Source organism: Xyrauchen texanus, chromosome 16 (assembly GCF_025860055.1).
Source record: "Xyrauchen texanus isolate HMW12.3.18 chromosome 16, RBS_HiC_50CHRs, whole genome shotgun sequence".
In the NCBI taxonomy this organism is placed as follows: Eukaryota; Metazoa; Chordata; class Actinopteri; order Cypriniformes; family Catostomidae; genus Xyrauchen; species Xyrauchen texanus.
The window spans coordinates 37085589-37106422 of NC_068291.1; the positions used below are offsets into that span (position 1 = coordinate 37085589).

The window sequence follows — 20834 nt, forward strand, 5'->3', positions numbered from 1 at the left end:
TAGGTGGACTTTAGGTGGAATATCATAATCTGTGTTCAAAAACGCTCATGTAAGGAATTCTTCTGTTTTTTATTTGTAAAATCTGATATAGTTCTTTATAGCCTATTGTCACTTTCCTGTGTTGTCTGCCCCGTGTTTTCTGTTTCACATGCGACTTTTCACGTTCCATGTCACGTTTTCCTTGTTGTCCGCCCCGTGTTTCACTGTCTGTGTACAAACTACATTTCCCATGGTTCCCGGCCCTCATCACCACTGCCACAGCGTTATTGTCTGCACCTGAATATCGTTTGTTATCCTCCTGTGTCGCTGTATTTAACCCTGTTTGTTTCTCCATTCCCTGTCGGTCTTTGATGTATGTGGACGCCTATTATCCGTGCTCTCTGTCTGGTTTATTCCCCGGTTACCCCTTCTGTAAGCCTTCCGTGTTTTGTTAACCCTTTGATTTAATTAAACACCGCTGCAAGTAGATCCTCGTCCCGTGTCTGCCTTCACCGTCAATCGTGACACCTATCACAGCATATAGTGTTGTTTGACATATTATTGCATGAAATATGAAAATAATATGTCCATTTTAAATGGTTAGAATAAATATGCCCTCATAAAGGTAAAAAACCAAACAAAATCAAATTCAGGGAGCAAATATTGCTCCTTAATTTAAAACGTAATTTCTAACACTGGTCACTTGGTTTCTATTGCACTGGGAAGCCACGTCCACTGTAAAATCCCATTGGTTGAAAATATCCCACCTAGCTGTATATTAAACATCAAATATGTTCTAATTGTCTGTAATTGCATCATGTTGTGCAGAATTTTCCCATGCTGTGTTGACAGACAAATTGAGTGTCAGTGGAACCTTGTCGCACAACGTTACAATCTGGGTTAAAATGAGGCACTTACAATGAATCCGTAAATGTTGAAATACACATTGTTTCAAAATTATAGCCACAAGACGTAATGATTTTAGTGCGATAAAATCACTTACTAACATTTACTGTGTGAAGTTATAGACAATTTTACAACTTTGTTGCCAAAAACGTTGAAGACTTTAGTAGTAAAAATGCTCTGTGCTTCTTCAATTATGGTACAAATACTTACTTACGCCCGGGACATGGAACATGTTCTGCCATTGACTTGACAATATGCAAGCCCGAGTTATTGCTTGACTTCTCGTGGAAAACCTGGGATGACCTATGTGGAAGTGACCACTTCCCTCTGATACTCAACTCTACTAGATTAGACATCCAACAAAGAACCCCAAGATGACAACTCAAAAAATCCAGTTGGTACATTTTTCAAACCAGGTGTTATGAAAAATTTAACATGGTGATTAGAAATAACCAAGACCTGCAAAAAGGTTTACTGACACTAATTGAAATAGCAAATGAAACTAAGACATCATCAAAGCCATGTTGTAAGTCTAACCCATGGTTCAGTGACAACTGCAAAAAGGTTATTAAATCCTGGAAAAATGCAGAGCGACATTTCAACAAAAATCCAACAACAGAGAATCTTGCAAGATTAAAAAGGTGTTGGGCACAAGCATGCAGAATCATTAATGAGACAAAATCACAGAGCTGGAGGAGTTTTGTATCTAGTCTAAAATCAGATACACCAACCAAAAAGATCTGGGATATGAGCCAAAAGAAGAAAAGCAGGGGATGTGGACCACAAATTCAACATAGTAAACATCAAGGCACTCTATTAACTACAAAACATGGAAATGGCAATCAAACTAGTCTTTTGAAAAGAACTCTTCACTAGAAAACTGTCGACATAATTTCAAAACAATAAGAATACAACAAGATCAGAAACCCCTTGATTTCTCATCAAACAATATGCAATCATATAATCAGACTTTCACAATGGAGGAGCTTTTGAGAGCTTTAAAGCACACTCATAATACAGCTGTTGGACCAGACATAATTCATTATGAGTTTTTGAAGTATCTGCCCCATACAGTACAACTGCTCCTCCTGGAAATTTGTCATACTATCTGGAGAACAGGAAACTTTCCTTCATCCTGGTAAGAAGCAATAATTATACCCATATCGAAACCAGACAAGGACCATTCTGATTCTAACAATTATCGCCCAATAGCACTGTCCAGCTGCCTCTGTAAAACTATGGAGAGAATGGTCAATGACCATCTGGTCTGGATAGTTGAGTCTGACCACAAGATCAGTGAATTCCAGTGTGGGTTTAGAAAAGGAAAAAGCACAGTGGATCACCTTATTAAATTGGAATCATTTGTATTAAGGACCACAATGGAAATAAGTTTTTTTTTTTAACTTTATTGTGTTATCCTTGACAAATGATTGTGTATTTTTCACTACTAATCTGTCTAATAAATCAAATAAAATCAAAATGGGTCAGTTTTATAAAAATTATGTAGCCATTTTCTTCAATCTGGAGAAGGCTTATGATACCACTTGGAGATATGGCATCCTTAAAAATCTATACGAAATTGGACTCTGAGGCAAATGACCCATTTTTATTTCCAAATTTCTGTCCAATAGATGTTTCCTTGTTCAGATAGGAACTACCCTGTCAAATATACATGTACAAGATCTAGGAGTCCATCAAGGAATCGTTCTCTCAGTTATACTCTTCAGTATCATAATAATATGTTTTGCAATCTATATGTTGATGACCTGTGCATTTGTTACAGTGGAAAAAATATGAATGTAATCGAATGACAAGTACAATTATGCATCAAATAGATAAATGACTGGTCAATCAAAAATGGGTTAACATTTTCTAAAGGACTGTTTGTATGCATTTTTGCCTTTTGCGATCTCTACATCCTGACCCAGAGTTTTGTTTTTTGGGAAGGAGAACCCATCAAAGTTGTTAAAGAACTTACATTTTTAAGACTTGTGTTCGATAACAAACTTACCTTTATTCCACACATGAAAAACCTGAGGAAAAATTGTTTCAAGACATTGGATACATAAAAGTGCTGGCAAAATCAAAATGGGGTGCCGACTTCACTGTACTTTTACGCCTTTATGGAGTAGTCAGATCCCGGTTAGACTATGCATGCTTTGCATTTGGCTCAGCAAGAAAGTCCTACATTCAGATTCTGGACATCATGCATCATCAAGGACTTTGACTGGCTTTAGGACATTCAGGACCTCTCCTGTTCAGAGTCTTTTCACAGAAGCCAGGGAACTTTCACTCCAGAATAGATGTTTGAAATAGGCACTACATGTTGCAACGATACATTATGCAGTGAAACTTATGGCAAACCAAAGCAATCCAGCCTACTTGACAGTTTTTCACCCCGAACGATCTTACTTATATGAAGCCAGACTCAGATATATCAGACCTTTTGGAATGAGTATAAAACCTTATTTAGATAACCTGGATATCAATTTGGACAACTTAACCCAAGCTCATTTTTGTCCTATACCTCCATGGGCTCTGAAAAGGCCAAATATCATTTGATAATGACCAAACACAAAAAGACAGAGACACCCTAATGAGTACCACCAGCAATTTATAGATATAAGATGTGATTTTCCACTCAATAAACCTGCATTTACTGATGGATCAAAAGCAGATAATAAAGTTTCGGCAGCAGCATTATTGGAGATCAACATTATGGAATTCGTATTCCTGGACAATGCTCCATTTTTACTGTTGAAACTCATGCTCTGCTTTTAGCCCTGGAAAATATTGCAAATGAAAAAGGATGAAACTTTTTAATCTTCACAGTCTCAAAATCTTGCCTTCAAGCTCTGGAATCTGTAAAGATTGACCACCACATTATTTTGAGTATTTTATCTAAAGTAGACATCTTACAGAAAGAAAACTTCAGTATCTTTTTCTGCTGGATCCCAGGTCATATTGAACTGACGGGCAATGATTGTTTATGCTACAAATGCTGTCGATTGAGCTTAATTTGTATTGAACCTGGGAATATTCCTTTCAGCAATCTGACCAGCCTGTCTAAACATCATTGGCTTAACCAACGGGTTCAGTTTTAACTGACCAATATCCGATGGAGTTATTATTTGGGAAACCTGTTTAAAAGCAATCATTATTTTTGGTCTCGTCTATTATTTCTGTTTGGTGACACAAGTGGTGAAGAAATTGCACACTTCAACTTTAACTTCATGATTAATAGCTTACTGTGGGCAAGCATTGGGCTATGCAGAGTTTTTCTCTGCAGTTATCTTCAGTTACGTAACTAATCCTCTTTGTGTATAATTGGTCTGCCCGCTTCTTGTGCTCATATCTGTATCTGAGACAGACCACAGCTCCATCAGACTAGGAGAGACAGGCAGTTCCTGATGCCTGTCTGACCTCCACAGAGAAAATTAAGTAGCAAGACACCCCTAAAATGGAGACTTTGAAGGAACAATGCACTCCAAAATGTCAATTTCTGTCACGATTTATATACTCTCATGTCATTACTTATTTATGACTTTTTTTTTTATCCACATTGGCTTTCACATAACTATGCAGAAGTGCAAATAGGATATTTTCAGTGAATAACAACTTAAATTTAGTTTTTCTCACAAAAAAAGCTATTATATGACTTCATCATTTTCATATGACTATGATACTTTTATGTACTGTAGTTTTTGGAACTTGACAGCATCCATACTCATCCATACTCACTTTCATGGTATGGAAACATTCTGCTGCATATGTTTGATTTCCACTGAAGAAAGAAAGTCATTTTTCGAACAACAAGAGAGTAAGTGATGACAGAATTTTCCGTTTTGACTGAACTGAGTTTGGAAGAGAGAGTGTTAAGTTAAGGAGCTGTTCACATCAAAAGAGTTTTTGCTTCCATTTGCACTGTTTTCAAATTGTTTATGGACCTCTTTGATGTGAGTTGTACCACATCTTGTTGTTTCCTCAGTGTGTTTTTTAGATGGCGTGCCAAGTTAAAAAGAACTTGAACTTTTAATAACACATCTTGAGACGCCTTCGTTTTGTTGAATTGTTGCGCTGCATCTAGGTTTTTTAGCTCAAGAACTTATTCTGTCTGAACGGCTCTTAAGCATTCAGGAAATATCATTTTTATATTTCCATCTGTGTTGTGGGTGATTCATTTATTGTTTTGTCACATATAAGCTTGACTGACATCACTGTTGTAATAAAATGTGCCACATTGTTCTAAATTAGTTTGTGAGAGCAGAGGGCAGTCAGTAAGATTCTGCTCAGACCTATCAGAGCCAGCGTCGGTTCATGAAGGTCTAGGTATTTCCAGAGCTTCTGACAGGATTACACACATAATAACATAGCCATGGATTTGCAGAATTAAGCTCCTGCTTATTTATAGATGGCACAGTTGAAAGTACTGGCGAAACAAATGCTCACAAAAGAGAAATGACTGGAGGTTGGTAAATGCTGTTAAACAGCCCACTGTGTTGGCAAAACGTAACTGGTAATCAGGACTAATGCCAACCAAAATCCCACTTCTGGATCAAATGCTCATTAAATTGAAAGGTATCCTTTTCTTTCTCTATTTCACATTTTGAGCTATTCATTTGACTGATGTTTGGGTAAGGGATAATGTACAGTCAGCCAGTCATTTTTGTGAAATAAACCCAGACAGGCTGATCACCCAGACGGCTGTACATTATCCCGTTTATTACATGCTACTTGCCAAAAAACTAAATAAGAATAATAATAATACATAAATTGACATGAAATAATATTGATTTGAGTTTAAACCATTTGAAATTATTTTTATTTAAATTGAAATGTAGGATATTTCACTGTTTAATGCCACGATTGAGCAATCTGAAGCAAATATAATCTAGAGAGTTGTGTAATATTTATTTATGTCTCATCATTTTAAAAATGTGTTTAAGCTGTGTTTGTCCACTCACATGAAGCGTTCTACAAATGTTTTGACTTTCATCATTAGTCTGCAGGGGTGCATTGTGTAATTATGTAATCTTGTTTTATTCCCGTCAGGAGGTCCGATTTCCGAGCAGACCAACAGGAAGTGCAGAGAGAATGCGGACAAGCCCTGCGAGAAAGGGGTACGTTCACATTCACACTGTTCTCATCCACACTTGCCTTCTGGCCTGTTTAAGGCTTGTAATGAGGTCTGATCACTGAGGCTTGACATCATTTCAGAGAAATACAAGAGCAGAGTTTAAGTGAGCATTTAATCACTGTCTATACTGTATATGTGTAAAGTAAATGTGTGTGTAAATAAAAATTCTATCCATTTATTCACCCTCGTGTCATTCCAAACCTTAATGACATTTTTCTTCTGAGTAAAACAAAATATATTTGAAAGATAATATATTAAGATACAGTAGTTAGTAGTAAGTCACTTTAAAGCTAATTAAAGTAGTCCATGCAGCTCTTGCACTATATTCCATGTCTGAAAGCAAATGATGAAATGTAAGTTATTTTACTGTAAAAATATTGACTTTTGCCAAAGCTCTCCTTTGTGCTTTAGGAGTGCATGAGACAAGTTTTTTTCACAATGGTTTTCACTTAAACCTTGAGAAAGCAAAAACAGCGCAAATTCTCACATGAACACATTGTATGCATAGAACAATTATGTATGAAAGTAAGTTGAGAAATTTAAACTTTTGCTGCAATTTCTGTTTTCAGAAATTCAGTTAACCATATTCGCACATGATTTCACTTTGAATTGGATCTTTCCACACCCTCATACTCATTCCTATGACTCATTCCTATATGTCAAACACTGTGCCAGAGCTTTCTCTGGTGTGCAAGTGCCCTTACAATAAGCTAGGCTGGTCTATCTATAATTGTATTATTGAATATATGGGTGTTTCTCTAACTTAGGTCACTTTTAGCACTGTGTACATCTAGTTAAAACATTTTTCACAATCTCATAAATGTTTTTTCCCCCCTCTATTAACAATGTCCAAAAGTATGTGTACATGCATCATAATGAGATTTATGTGATTTTTTTTATTGTATTTGAAAATACATGAAAATTGATATGAAAATAATGAAAATTAAATGTTTTAAATCCTTTGTTTAGGCAAATTTCATAGCTAACATTTTATTTGTTCTAAATGGACAAAAAAACAAACATTCACACGTTATGCATAATTTGGCAAAATTACAGCTTGATTGGAAATGATGGCCAATAAATACACTGCTCACAAGTGATATTTACATTGAATCTTCACTTTTTGGAACAAATCACTTCAAACTAATTTGTACATAAAAGGCATTTGAAAGTTACCATAAATAAATGATGGTGGCCTGGTAAAAAGCTTCCAAGTTTTAATGTGAACTTCATATAACAAAAAGGAAACATTTGAAATCTGTTTGTATCTAATTGAATAAAATTCAACTTTCTGAGATTGCCCAAAGTTGAAGAAACACCCATATAATTTTAGAGCACTGTATTGTAATTTATTCTGCAATTTTCCATATGATTTGTGTACATTAAAACATTTACAGTAGATACTATATGGTTTCACAATAATATACCATTGTCATTATTAAGCATGTGTTTGCCCACATCTCAAGCGCTGTGGCTCTGGAGTCTTTCAAGCTCATTGTTTCTGACTGTACTTACCATGTAATTATATTATGGTTCACATGAGGGACTCCAGTTGGAAGTTAGAAGTTGGAAGCTCTGCTGTAGGGAGCTGGTGTGCTATGTGCTGATAAGCTCCAGTCCGCCAACATGATCATTTGTAGCAGACTGGTTCATGTGGAGGACACAGGAAGTTTTAGAGAAACAGAATACACAGGTTTACCTGTTACCCAAAAGATCACAGAACTATATAACACTTATGTTAATGCCTGGATTCGGTGCACTTTCTGTCTGGGTCCTTATGTCTCTTTTATACTGATCATGCTTTTAAAAAAGAGGCAGTGTTCAATATGCATTCCTCTGTCCGTATCTAAAAAAAAATGTTGTACCCTGTATGGTCCCACATTATTTATTAAAAAAATCATACTAAGAAAAACAGGTAGTATTATAATTTTTAAAATGATTATAACGTCATGTGGGTCTGTTTTATACATTTATAGTCATACTTTCTGTATTATGATCGAAATCAAAGCAACAAACGCAAGCAATGCTAGATTTGAAGCCTATTTTTCAAGGTCAATATAGTAAACATATTTATGTACCACAAAGACAATATATATATATATATATATATATATATATATATATATATATATATATATATATATATATATATATATATATATATATATATATATATATATATTTGTGCTTCCCTTAGGAGATTTTTTGCTATAATTTTTTTTAATATAATTATATTATATATATATATAAATTATATATTTTGCTTACATTATGGTCTTTTTGGCTAATAATTCAACATTTCAAATTTTATAAATAACTCTGGCCCATAATGAATGACAATAAATTAAACTGAAACATAGGAAAAAAAAAAAGGGTTGGTTTAACTTAATTCATTTGTGGACAATACACATTGAAAATTATTTATTTGATATGAAATTAAAATGTAGGCTCTAATCAAATACTTTGTGTTGAATAAACCTAAGTGAACTGAGTTAGCCCAACTTTAAATAGATCTGTTCAAATAACTTGCAGCTTGTTGTTAGGTAGCTCTAAATACATTAGCATATATATATATATATATATATATATATATATATATATATATATATATATATATATATATATATAGTTGACTTAAAATCATAGCTATAAATATCAGCTGACTTAAAAAAAAATATTTCATAATGTGTCCATGGGTTAAGAACAAGGAAATCGATATCTGTCAGGAGTTTAATACTGATCTGTAGATTGCTTCACATTCCAAAGTGGTGTAATCATAGCCTGCAGATCTATTGAACAGGTGGCCATCGGGACCTTCCAAGCATCCCCAGTTATGTTATAAATGAGAGACACGCTCACTGCGGCATCCCGATGTAGGGCCCTCACCACATCCCATAATGCAGTTGTTATCAGAGTTAATCCAGACGGAGGGAGAAGGCCTCTCTTTCACAGACATTATCATATGATGATATTTTAATTACATCCGGCCAATAAACTTCTGACTCCTGAACTAACTTTGCTGGCCTGATTGTATACTCTAAAACTGTCTGTGTAATATGCAAGTTGGCAAATGCGTTCCACTTTAAACCAGGTCAAAGGGCCAGAAGGCAAAATATTAGATAGCTACATGCTCAGCACATCAACAGTCTACCCACCCCTGATTATACAGCCGGGCAGCTGTGTGTGACAGTTTGCAGTAAAACAATCTTAGGTTATACAACATGTCCTTTCAACGGTCATGACGCAGTATCACTGTCAGTGTCCGAATAAATCCGACTCTGCATTCAAGACGTTTATGTATGCCTAAAGGAAATTAAAACCGTCATTATTTACTCACCCTCATGTCGTTCCAAACCGGTTTCGCCTTTTTTCTTCTGTGGAACACAAAAGGTGAATTTTCTAAGAATATTCTGGCCACTATTTTCTATATAATTAAAGTCAATGAGGACTGAGACTTTCATTCTCAAAAATGACAAAAAAGTACTAATGATTAATTGTATCATAAAAGTGGTTTACAAAATGTTGTGCAATATTCCAAGTATTCTGAAGAAATACACCAGCTTTGAGTGAGGATTAGACCAAAATTTAAGTTGTTATTTACTAAACATCTTGACATCTGCCCTATCTTTCCTGGGCGTGTTCTGATTTATAAACAAACCGCTTTTTTTTTTTTTTTGTCTTTGAGATCTTTTCAATGACAAAGCTATCATATGACTTCAGAAATATTGGAATATGGTGATTTTTGAAGTTTGAAAGCCTCAGTCCCCATTTGTTGTAATTTCATGGAAAAGCTCAAGCAGTACAATTTTTTTTATTTCTCCTTTTATTATCCTGTGAAAATATTTAAACATCTTTAAAATAAGAAAAAATTACTAGAGAAGCACAATGATATAAGATATAAAATCATGTTTTCAGAGAAATGTATTAAATTTTGGTGGGATTAATGCTTAAACATTTTACTAATGTGTAATAAATGGTGGTAAATATAATTTTTTTCTTGTTTTAAGAATAGAGGTTACAAAATGTTGTTAGATTTCTCTAAATATGAGACAAAACATCTTCACCAAAATATCTGTCTTTTTGCTTCTCAAATAAATGTACCTTGTTTAAAGAATATTTAGATATTTTTACTGGAAAACAAAACAAAACTGGAGTGGTGCTGGTGTAGTGGTCTAAAGCACATAACTGGTAATCTGGTAATCGGAAGGTCGCTGGTTCGATCCCCACAACACCACCATTGTGTCCTTGAGTAAGGCACTTAACTCCTGGTTGCTTCGGGGGGATTGTTCCTGTAATAAGTGCACTGTATGTCGCTTTGGATAAAAGCATCTGCCAAATGTAAAACAAAAATACTCAGTAAGAAAATCCGTTGTAAAGCGGGTTAAGGGAATGGAGGAGGCGAGAACCGGCTTGACGATATAAATTACATTTTAATATAAAACTAAACAAAAGACACAAACACACACACATATGACGGACAGCTGCCTGTAAACATTCTCTCTCTCTCTTGCAGCACTGTCCGCAGTCGGCCTTTATCCCTCTCTGAGGCTTGATTAGCCTGATAAGGAACCGGGTTTGTAAAATCATGACCCGGCCCCGCCCTCCGCCCTGTCACACCGTTTTTGCATTTACAGATTTGGAACGACAATGACAAACTTTTAATTTTTGGATCAACGAATCCTTTCAAGGATTTGTTCACAAAAATTATCTCATCATTTCCTCACCCTCATGCCATTCCAGATGTGTATGACTTTCTTTCTTCTGCTGAACACACATGAAGATTTTAAAAGAATATTTCAGCACTATGTCCATACAATGCAAGTAAATATTGGCCATAACTTTGAATTTCCAAAAAGCACATACAGGCATCATAAAAGAAATCCATATGGCTCAAGTGAATAAATCCATATCTTCAGAAGCTATATGATAGGTGTAAGAAACAGATTAGCATTTAAATAATTTTAACTTTAAATTCTCCTCCCTGCCCAATAGGTGGCAATATGCACGAAGAATGCGAATCACCAAAAACAAAAGAAGAATGTGGAAGTGAAAGTGGAGATTTATATTAAAAAAAGGTCTTAAATATTGATTTATTTCTCACCCACACTTATAGTATAGCTTCTGAATACATTAATTTAACCACTGGAGTTGTATGGATTGATTTAATGCTGCTTTTTATGTATTTTGGGCCTTCAAAGTTTTGGTCACCAATCACCATTCATTTGCATTGTACGGACCTACACGTACAGAGCTGAGATATTTTTCAAAAAATCTTAGCTTGTGTTTAGCAGTGTTGCGGTCGACAGTCTAGAGGCCAGGCTACTTTCCCCTCCCACCTGCTGCAGGCCTGGCAAGACAGGCCAAAGATGTTGCCGGCCCACATACTTCAGAACCAGGAGGGGACCGCGTGCGGCCGTCAGACCTCGCTCCTCGCTCACTGTGGCTCCTGCACCTAGCAGATAAAAGTAAACTGAGACTTGGAGTTCTGCGAGAATGCAAATGCTCTGTACGCAGAGATGAATGTTCAGCCCTTGAAAGTCCCCAAAGATCGGCGTACGTTGTCCCTAAGGGTGCTTTGCATAGTAATGAAAGAGCAATGTGTTTCTGCCTAAATACAGCAGAGGAAGGATACAAATCATGGTAATCCTGTGAATTTAGATATCATTGTGTTGGAAGATAGCACTGTGAAGTTTTCTATCCATAAAACACATAGCTTGTCATTTAGCACATTGGTTAAACATCTTTTTTTTTCTTTCCGCAAAACAGTCATTTCCACATTAAGAACACGGTTGACTGATGCGCTTTTGTACTGTGTGTCCGCTGAAGTTGAGAGAACAGATTTTGGCCTGTGGCTCTGGCTGGTGCTTTTCAGTTCATGGACATGTGAAGGTCAGGCATGAGTGACCATGGTCAGTTAAATGAGTCAGTAGCAACTATCAAAATGCTGGGGATGCTAAATGGCTGGCTCAGCATTATTATAGCACTTATTGACTGTGCCCGTTTCTGTCTTACATACTTTATTCAACTGGCACCAAACTAACTTGTTCACTTGCTCATCACTGTTGAAATATTAATATAGATTTGATTTGCCAAATCTTTTCCTTACCAGGGTGAATTAGCAACGCCTCTTGACGCCAGTCTGTCCTTTGCTTCTTTACAAGATTCACTCTCAATTTCACTTCATTATTTCATATTACTGGCCTGTTAGCAATTAATTTAAATACCTTAAATTTCATTTATTTAATCCTCAAACCATATTGCACTGAACACTAACAAAAAAGTTCAAACAGTGCCATGGTATTACCATGTTTATTGGGGTACCATGGTAATGTCATTGTTTTTGAACATGTAGGCCTACACCACCATGATAAGGCCATATGTTTTTTAGTTTTTTTTTTTAACCTTGAACCGTTATATTCTTTTAACTGCCATAAAAGAATGCCATGTAAATTCAATGGTGGGTAAATATATTTTATTCCAGAATCTATCAAAGTATGCCTACCATGGTATTACCATCTGATACCACTGATGTACCATGGTACCGTCACAGTCGTTTTCGTTAGATAAATCGTTGATATCTGTTTCCTTGTTAAACATCAATTTCACCAGGTTCAACTCAATCAACGCTTTGTATGTCGCATTTTAAAACGTATGCACGCTGTAAAGTAGTGCCGCAGAGCTGAAAAGATTTGTGGCAGTCGAGTATTTCGTGCTGTAAAATGCTCTCTGGAGACCGACACGCATCTGAGAGTGAGTGCGGGGCAGCTGTGGCGCAGCACAGGCGGATTTAACAGAAACGCTCCCGGTAGGGGAGGGGTGTGTGTGTGTGTGCTCTAGTAATGTCCGATTTGCGAATTAATCTTCTTTTGAACCGGTTCTTTTTATGATTCAGTTGAACCGATTCGCGAAGCTTTTGTTAATTTTCTATAAGTTTGGGCTATAAATTATTGACATATGGCCCATTTTTGACCGGAATAGAAACGAGGCTGTGAGTCTCAGTCTCTTTAATTGGCTGTACTGTTGTTTAAAGTGTTTTAGATCGTTGTGCTGAAAATTAGATTTGATCTTTACAGCGTTATACATGCCTTACAGTTTTCTTTCTTGTCAAAAAACAGATTAACGCCATTGCTGATTTTTGACGGGAATTAAAACAAGGTTGTGAGAGACAAACTTACCGTCTTTTCAATTACATGCACAGTTTAAAGTTACCAAAAAAGCTCCTAAATCACATCCAATTTTCCACAACTCGTGTTATCTTGAATTTGTCTTCTGAAATTTCTCTGAAAGCAATTTATCAATGTTTCGTCAGCGGAACGATCAAAAAACACTTAAAACAAATGTTCAACAAAATTATAAGGTGCAGTAAACAGTATTATTTAAAATATTTATTTCGCTACAGAAAAAAAACTTCTTCTGCGACTCAACTTAATCGAATCATATAAACGAACCGTCCGAAGTAACCGATTCGCTTAAGCGAACAATTGCTTCCGAAACCCGATTCTGCAGTCAGACACACGCACATACACACACACACACTGAGAGAAAGAGCGATATAGATTTAAGAAATTATTTTCGTGACTTTTGGGAAAACTCTGGAGCGATGACTCTAATTGAATCGATTCATTTAAACGTACCGTCCAAAAGAGTCGATTCGCTTAAATGAATCATTGCTTCCAAAAGCTCGTGTGCTGCAGTCTGCACTGGGCTGGAGACACAAGCGCACATACACATATTAGAGAGAGAGAAGTGCTTGCACGTCAAAATTGAGCCTGGGGAGAGAAAAAAAAAACTTACGCAGTCTCCATCATCAAAGATTCACGTTAACATTTTATAAAGGTCTCGCATTTCCTTCCAATGTTTGTCTACAGTTATTACTCATCAGAGTCACTTGACTGTAACTATGTATAGTAAGCAAAAACGCGCAAAGTCAGTCGCGCGGAGTAGGAATGACTCAACCTGACTCATCGCTAATGTGCTCGGTGACTTCTACACTCCAGTGTTTTGAGAGGGGATTGCGGTTGTGTGTGTTACTCTGAGGTCTGCATCCCATCTCACTGCAATTACTACAGCCGCACTGCATCCGTAATCAGAGTGCCGATGCTTTTCTTATAAGGGAGTCAGGAATGCGCACTTGATTTTTAGAAATGGAGTGGAACCACGTCGAGACCGTGCAGGAATTTACAGCTGAAGGACAATGCAGCAACATTAAAGTCCGATCATGCAGAATAACCTGGGACTCTCACCAGGTAAATTCAGAGCCCCTTTTAAAGTATATCCCTATGCATTGAGCTGTGTGTCATTCCCATAGAGTGATTTGTGAAGCACAAGAATTATTGAATGCATGTAGAAGATTTATATGTTTGTTATTATAAGTGACAGAATGTTGGATCAGATTACTTTGTTGTCCAGTTATATCAGGTGATACAGAGGGATGTTCTGAAATTACATGTAATATTACATTGCATGCACACAATGTAAAATTACATGTCAGGTCAGAAAATACCTAAAAAATGTCCCAATAAAATCATAAAATTAATGAAATCATCCCAATCAAAATGTTCTGGGTTATTAAAGAATGTATATGTATATATATATATATATATATATATGTATATATATATATATATATATATATATATATATATATATATATATATATATATATATATATATATAGTATGTATATATATATATATATATAGTATATATTATATTGTATATATAGTATATATATATATGTATATATATATATATATTAGTATATTGTTAATATTATTATTATTATTAGTATTTAATAATCCAGAGGAAATTATTATTGCTCAGAGTTTGCTTTTTCATTGCGCCAGAGACTTGCAAATGTTCTGTTTGACGATGAAGTTATGTTTCATTGAAGTATCAACTATGTCTCAGATGTTTGTCCTAAATTCAATTTTCAGGAATTAAGAAATAAAAACAAGCTATTAAAATGTCAACAAATGAGCCAAATATAGAGCTATGCAATTCATGTAGATAGCACAGCCAAGATAAGTTAGTCTTGGGACAGTTTGGTGAGAAACGTGTTCATATTTAAATCTCTGACTTTTGATTGCAGGCCTTGGCAATATGAGCACATTTTGGGACATTGTTGAGATCCTTCAGGAACTCTAGAGAAGACATATATGAGATTACTGAGGTGTTTACCTTAGGACTAAAATCTCAAACAGTAGACTTGTTCTAACCTCCATTTGCTCTCTCTCTTTTCTCATTTATGATTTTCCTTGCCTATAGCAAGTTTGATTAATTGATTGGGTAGAGCAACAGACTTTTTTTCAGCAGATGCCAACTGCAAAAAGGGACATATTTTCTATGAGACTTGGATAATAAAGTGATTTTTGTGACAATTAAAATGGTTAAAATTGTTCTTGTGACTGGAGGAAGTAAAAGTACTCTTAATACGGCTCATTTGTCAGAAGAGATATGAATAGCTGTGGCTGCAGGCAGGCTATGACCCAATGTACTACATCATTATTGTACATTGTGTTGAAGAAAGAATGAAATGGTGAACAGGATGGAGGGAGCAAGAGAATTATGTCTCCTGTAGAAATTATTGTAGGTTTTTGGCTCTAAAAATGATAATAAGAATATTGCAACCCTTAATCAAAGCATCACTCATTCATGTGATAAAAAGGAAGACATTTTAAAATATGTCTTGTATACAGTGACGTGCTGTTTATGCAGAGTGGTTTGATAAAAGTGCATGTGTTTAAAGAGATAGTGCACCCAAGAATAACAATTCTATCATTATTTACTCACCCTTATGTTGTTTCAAACCCTTATGCTGTTTTCTTTTCTGTTGAACATAAAAGGAGAAGGTTTGAACAATGTATACGCTCCTTTTTCCCATAAAATATCAGGCCATGTCCACACTAATCTGTTTGAGAACTGAAAATGTTTTCAGTTTCCTAACATCATAATTTTCCAAGCTATGTGGTTATTGAAAGCATTTTCGAAACACTCCGTTTTCAGTGGAGGAAATCCAGACTTGCCAAACAGTGAATCGGAAACAGTAGGTTGACTTTTCTTGAGCTAAAAGCGGTGCTTACTGAAATGCAAAATACATAATAGCATTCTGAGATGATATTCTTCTCACCACAATTGTACAGAGTGGTTATCTGAGTTACCGTAGACTTTCTGTCAGTTCGAACCAGTCTGGCCATTTTCTGTTGACCTCTCTCATCAACAAGGCGTTTCCGCCCGCAGAACTGCTCACTGGATGTTTGAGTAAATGAGTAAATTCTAGAGACTGTTGTGCGTGAGAATCCCGGGGGATCAACAGTTACAGACATACTCATACCAGCCCATAAGGCACCAACAATCATGCCACGGTCCAAATAACTGAGATCACATTTTTTCCCCCATTCTGATGGTTGATGTTGATGACATTAACTGAAGCTCCCGACCCGCATCTGCATGATTTTATGCACTGCACGATTTTACTTGCCAAACATCCAGTGAGTGGCAGTTCTGGAAATGCCTTGTTAATGAGAGAGGTATACAGAGAATGGCCAGACTGGTTCAAACTGACAAAGTCTATGGTAACTCCGATAACTGCTCTGTACAATTGTGGTGAGAAGAGTAGCATCTCAGAATGGTTGGTGCTCTTTTGGTGGCACAAGGGGGACCTACAAAATATCAGGCAGGTGGTTTTAATGTTGTGGCTGATCTGTGTATGTGAGTAAATAATTTTTTATAAAACTGTTCCTTTAATTATTTGTGACTGATCTCATTCCATGGATTGCCTGTTCACTCTGAACCACCAGGTGCTCACTAGCATCAGAAAAAGCCCCAGGGGTGACCTCCTTTTCTGTGGCTAGTACCACTTTCCTGATGCAATTTCTCCAACAGATTGAAAATCCAAGGTTACGGTTGAGAACGGCGCTAATTTAGAGACTCGACATAAGATGTAGGAAATCTGGATTTTTTTCAAGTAAAATAATCGAGTAACAGAAAGGTTTCATTACTGTCCCAGGGTAAAGTATGAACAGTGTTAATCCAGGGTTAAAATGACACTGGGTTAACAAGCCCATGAAAATCCCATTAGTGACAATTTCATCACTGTCTTCCCTTTCTGTTCAAAATGACCTGAATAGCCATCCTTACCTCAATTTTAACAGGGACTTGCCACATTGACTTTTCTTATAAAATTATAACGGTTCCTCCATGAAATAATTGAAATAAATGTACCATGCAAAACTTAAATTAGGGTTTTACAGTACTGCTCTGGCTCACTAGGGCCTGTCAGATACTGTATGTCCAATTATTACTAGTATGTGTGCAGTAAGCCAGCTAAGGAAATTGAGAGGAGCCAATGACTCAATTATTTTGAATTTTTACCAGACCAAGTTGTAATACTTGCACAAGTTGGTTATTGTTGCAGGTAGATGAGCATGACCATAGTAGTCATGCTAAAACCAGTATGAAAGTTGCCAAAACATACCTTATACTGGTAATAAGCAGCTGGTTTTGGCAACTTTCATACTGGTTTTTCATTTAAAGTTTCCACTCTCTGAACCAGATTATTTGGTCTTGGTTGCTATTTTCAGTCGGGTACTTGGCTTTAATATTTTTTTTGTATGCCTTCACACTGCTGTGTAGTCTGATTGTCTACATTGGAAGTTTGAGGGCAGTCTACTTATAGTGTGATAATACGGCCAAGCAGAATAATCAGCTATCATCTATCCATTTTAATTACCTCATTTGCCATTAACTATGCCATTTGTCAGTTTAAAGGAATATTCCAGGTTAAATACAAGTTAAGCTCAGTTGACAGCATTTGTGGCATAATGTTAATTACCATAAAAATAATATAGTTTTTACCCTTATTATAAAAAAAAGTAAACATTGAGGTAACAGTGAGGCACTTACAATGGAAGTGAAGGGGCCAATTTCAGGGTTGAAAGGGAGAAATGTGAAGTATATTTTTTATAAAAGCACTTACATTAATTCTTCTTTTAAAGCTTGTTTATTATTTTAGCTGTAAAGTTGTTTAAAATCATAATTTTTAAGATGTCATTTTAAGGTTTTATGTTTTATGCTGTTACGTCATCATTGCAACAAAGTTGTAAAATTGGATATAACTTTTACACAGAAAAGGTTAGAAAGTGATTTTATCACTAAAAATATTTTGACATACAGTACATATATTTTTTTATATTTTGTTGCTATACTTTTGAAACAGTGAGTATTTTAACATTTATGGAGGTCCCCATTCACTTCTGTTGTAGATGGTTTACTGTAACCCAGATTTTTGCTTTTTTTTTTGTGGTAATCAACATTGTCACAAATGCTGTCAATTGAGCTTAGCTTGTATTGATCTCGGAATATTCCTTTAACAGAATTGTTGGTTCTCCATGGCGTCAGTTCCAAAAACTACAGACAGCTTACTGAGCTAATTTTTGTATATATTGTGTATATCTCATTTGTTATCATTTAATTGAATCACATTTGCATAGTTATTGGCACCTTGTTGTCTAAATATCAGCATTAGCCATTATAAAACTGTTTACCACTAATTTCAACCCAATCTTTCCCATTATTTAATTCTAACACTTGATGTATGATACTTTGTTTTAATGATTTTGTTTATTGATAAATTAAGACATTTTGTATTTGTTTGAACAAGTGAAGTTCAGTTTGACTAAAGCTAATTCTATGATACTGTATATGTGTGTGTATGTGTGTGTGTGTGTGTGTGTAGGTAGGGAATCCATGTGTGGAGTTGACGCTGTCAGAGCTGCAGGAGATGGCAATGCGACAGCAGCAGCAGATCGAAGCACAGCAGCAGATGCTGATGGCAAAGGTAAGTGCCACCATATGAAGTCTCATATCTCTTTATTTATTCATGTGTCTTCTGATCTTTTGCCTCTTTTAATCTCTGTTAGGCAGACAAGAAATTAACTATTTCTTGTCCATCTTTTGACAAGGTCCATTTTTATATAGGGCCAAAACATGCATCTTTCATTTAGAGACTTTTTCTTTTTCAGAAATCTGTTAAAAGTCTCTTTAGTTCTCTGTTGCTGTACTGACTTAACGCATATTCAAATTAGGGCCTTGAACATAAGCAGGTGAATGCACATATGCGTATGGGGCATACATGAACACATGGTTGTATCGTCTGGAGTGCATGAACTGTCATGTTTGATTAATTGAACTCCTACTTCATAGTTCCATGTGGCCATGTCTTGAATTTGAATGCAGCCTTTTTAATGAGTTAACTGCGCAACTGGCTTACTTCAGCCTGACATCATTTGGGAGATTAGACTCTTTTGATTTTGTGTTTTGAGAATTTGTCTTTGTGACTGAGATATTGTCTCAATATCCGTGTGGGATTGTTGATGTGAATATCACACTTAGGTCTGTGTAGGGGGTCAGCTGTGTATGTTTCTTGGACTCAAAGTTATTTTCCTTAAACAACAACAGGAAAGGGACTCCACTGACACAGGAAATGAGATCAGCATGGAACTGCAGCTGTCAGGAAGAGGATAGACATTAAGACCACTGGAGTTTGCGATTTTGTGTGTGTTGGTTCGTAAATTAGTCAGTTCCCGGGAAAAAGTCTCCGAATACTTTGGAAATCACAGAGGCTAGCTATGTTATCGGAAGTTAATGTATGCAGTTTCAGCACATGAACTGTGTACTTTGTAAACAATTAACAACAAGAGGTCATCCACTCACCTGACACAAGGTAAAAAACTGCATTTCTTTTAGAGGTGTTTGCTGATTTGATATTGGTTTTAAATTGTTGATACATTCATTTTGGGGGATTTATGAAAACATTTGGGAATTAATAATACATTTTTCATCATCATTATTTAGGACAATAAAATACAGATATTGTATTTTCTCTTGCAGTTTTAACATAATATACCAAAAAGAAAGTGCATGGGTGTTTCCACAAACATTGCTGTTCGTAACTGTAAATGTAGTAGCTCTGCAGTTCGAAAGCTCGCTTTGTCCATTCATTCATTCATTTAACACTGGATTTTGTTGAGTCAACACTCTCTTCATCTGTTTGGCCTGGCTTTGTATTTGCCCATTTTAAAGCAGACCTGAAAGTGGCAGTCAGCATGGGTTAGGCTAGGGTTAGGGCTAGTCTGCACTTTCTATTTCAGTCTCATTCATCAAACATTCACTTTTTTGTAATATCCGAAGATTTCATACAGTTGGATTCATTACAGTTTGGTTTTGTGGAGTAAGATGCTTGAAATAGTCTTTTCGCTAATGTTGAATCATAGCAAATTGTTAAAATATGTTCTTTCATAACATTTTCCTGTTTTTCCTGTCACTGTTTTTTCCCCATTTGTGCTCTCACAGCTCTCCACTGTGCGTTGTGAGGTGTGTGAAAGGAGTGTTTTTGATTGAATTGGTGTCTTATGTAGAGGTCGACTGATATTGTTTTTTTATGACCAATATGGATTATTTAAGGGATTAAATAAGTGTCTGATAACCTATGTACATGACACAGTAATAACAAAATGATTCATCACTAAGCTCTAAAGATAAAATTCCTGCTTTACGAGTTCCATTTTATAAAATAATATTGATATTGTATGATTTTCCGGACTTCGATTCCATTAATGGTTCTCAAACATGTATTCTTGGACCGATGTGGACGCAAATCTGGGCAAAAATACTCAGTGACAGTGTTTCCAATGCTACCATTCAGCGGTGCTGCAACACCACTACTAAATCTGCAGCCCGAAACATATTATGCCCTAATGTAGCCCATTTCCAGAACAAATGAGTCTTGTCAGCCGGTTCTTTATTAGTGAAT

At 35.9% G+C, this 20834-nt stretch overlaps 1 protein-coding gene across 4 annotated transcripts in view; it reads left to right on the forward strand.

The window, feature by feature from the left end:
- ppp1r13ba (protein phosphatase 1, regulatory subunit 13Ba) overlaps positions 1-20834 on the forward strand; it is a 45859-nt gene that overhangs the window by 13520 nt on the left and 11505 nt on the right. For 3 of the 4 annotated variants that reach the window (XM_052146086.1, XM_052146085.1, XM_052146087.1), the window contains exons 4-5: positions 5938-6005; positions 18759-18860. In XM_052146086.1, coding sequence (XP_052002046.1) covers positions 5938-6005; positions 18759-18860 — 170 coding nt within the window. Of the gene's footprint in view, positions 1-5937; positions 6006-13799; positions 14269-18758; positions 18861-20834 lie in introns of those variants that run through there. The other variant, XM_052146088.1, reaches the window with a different exon arrangement.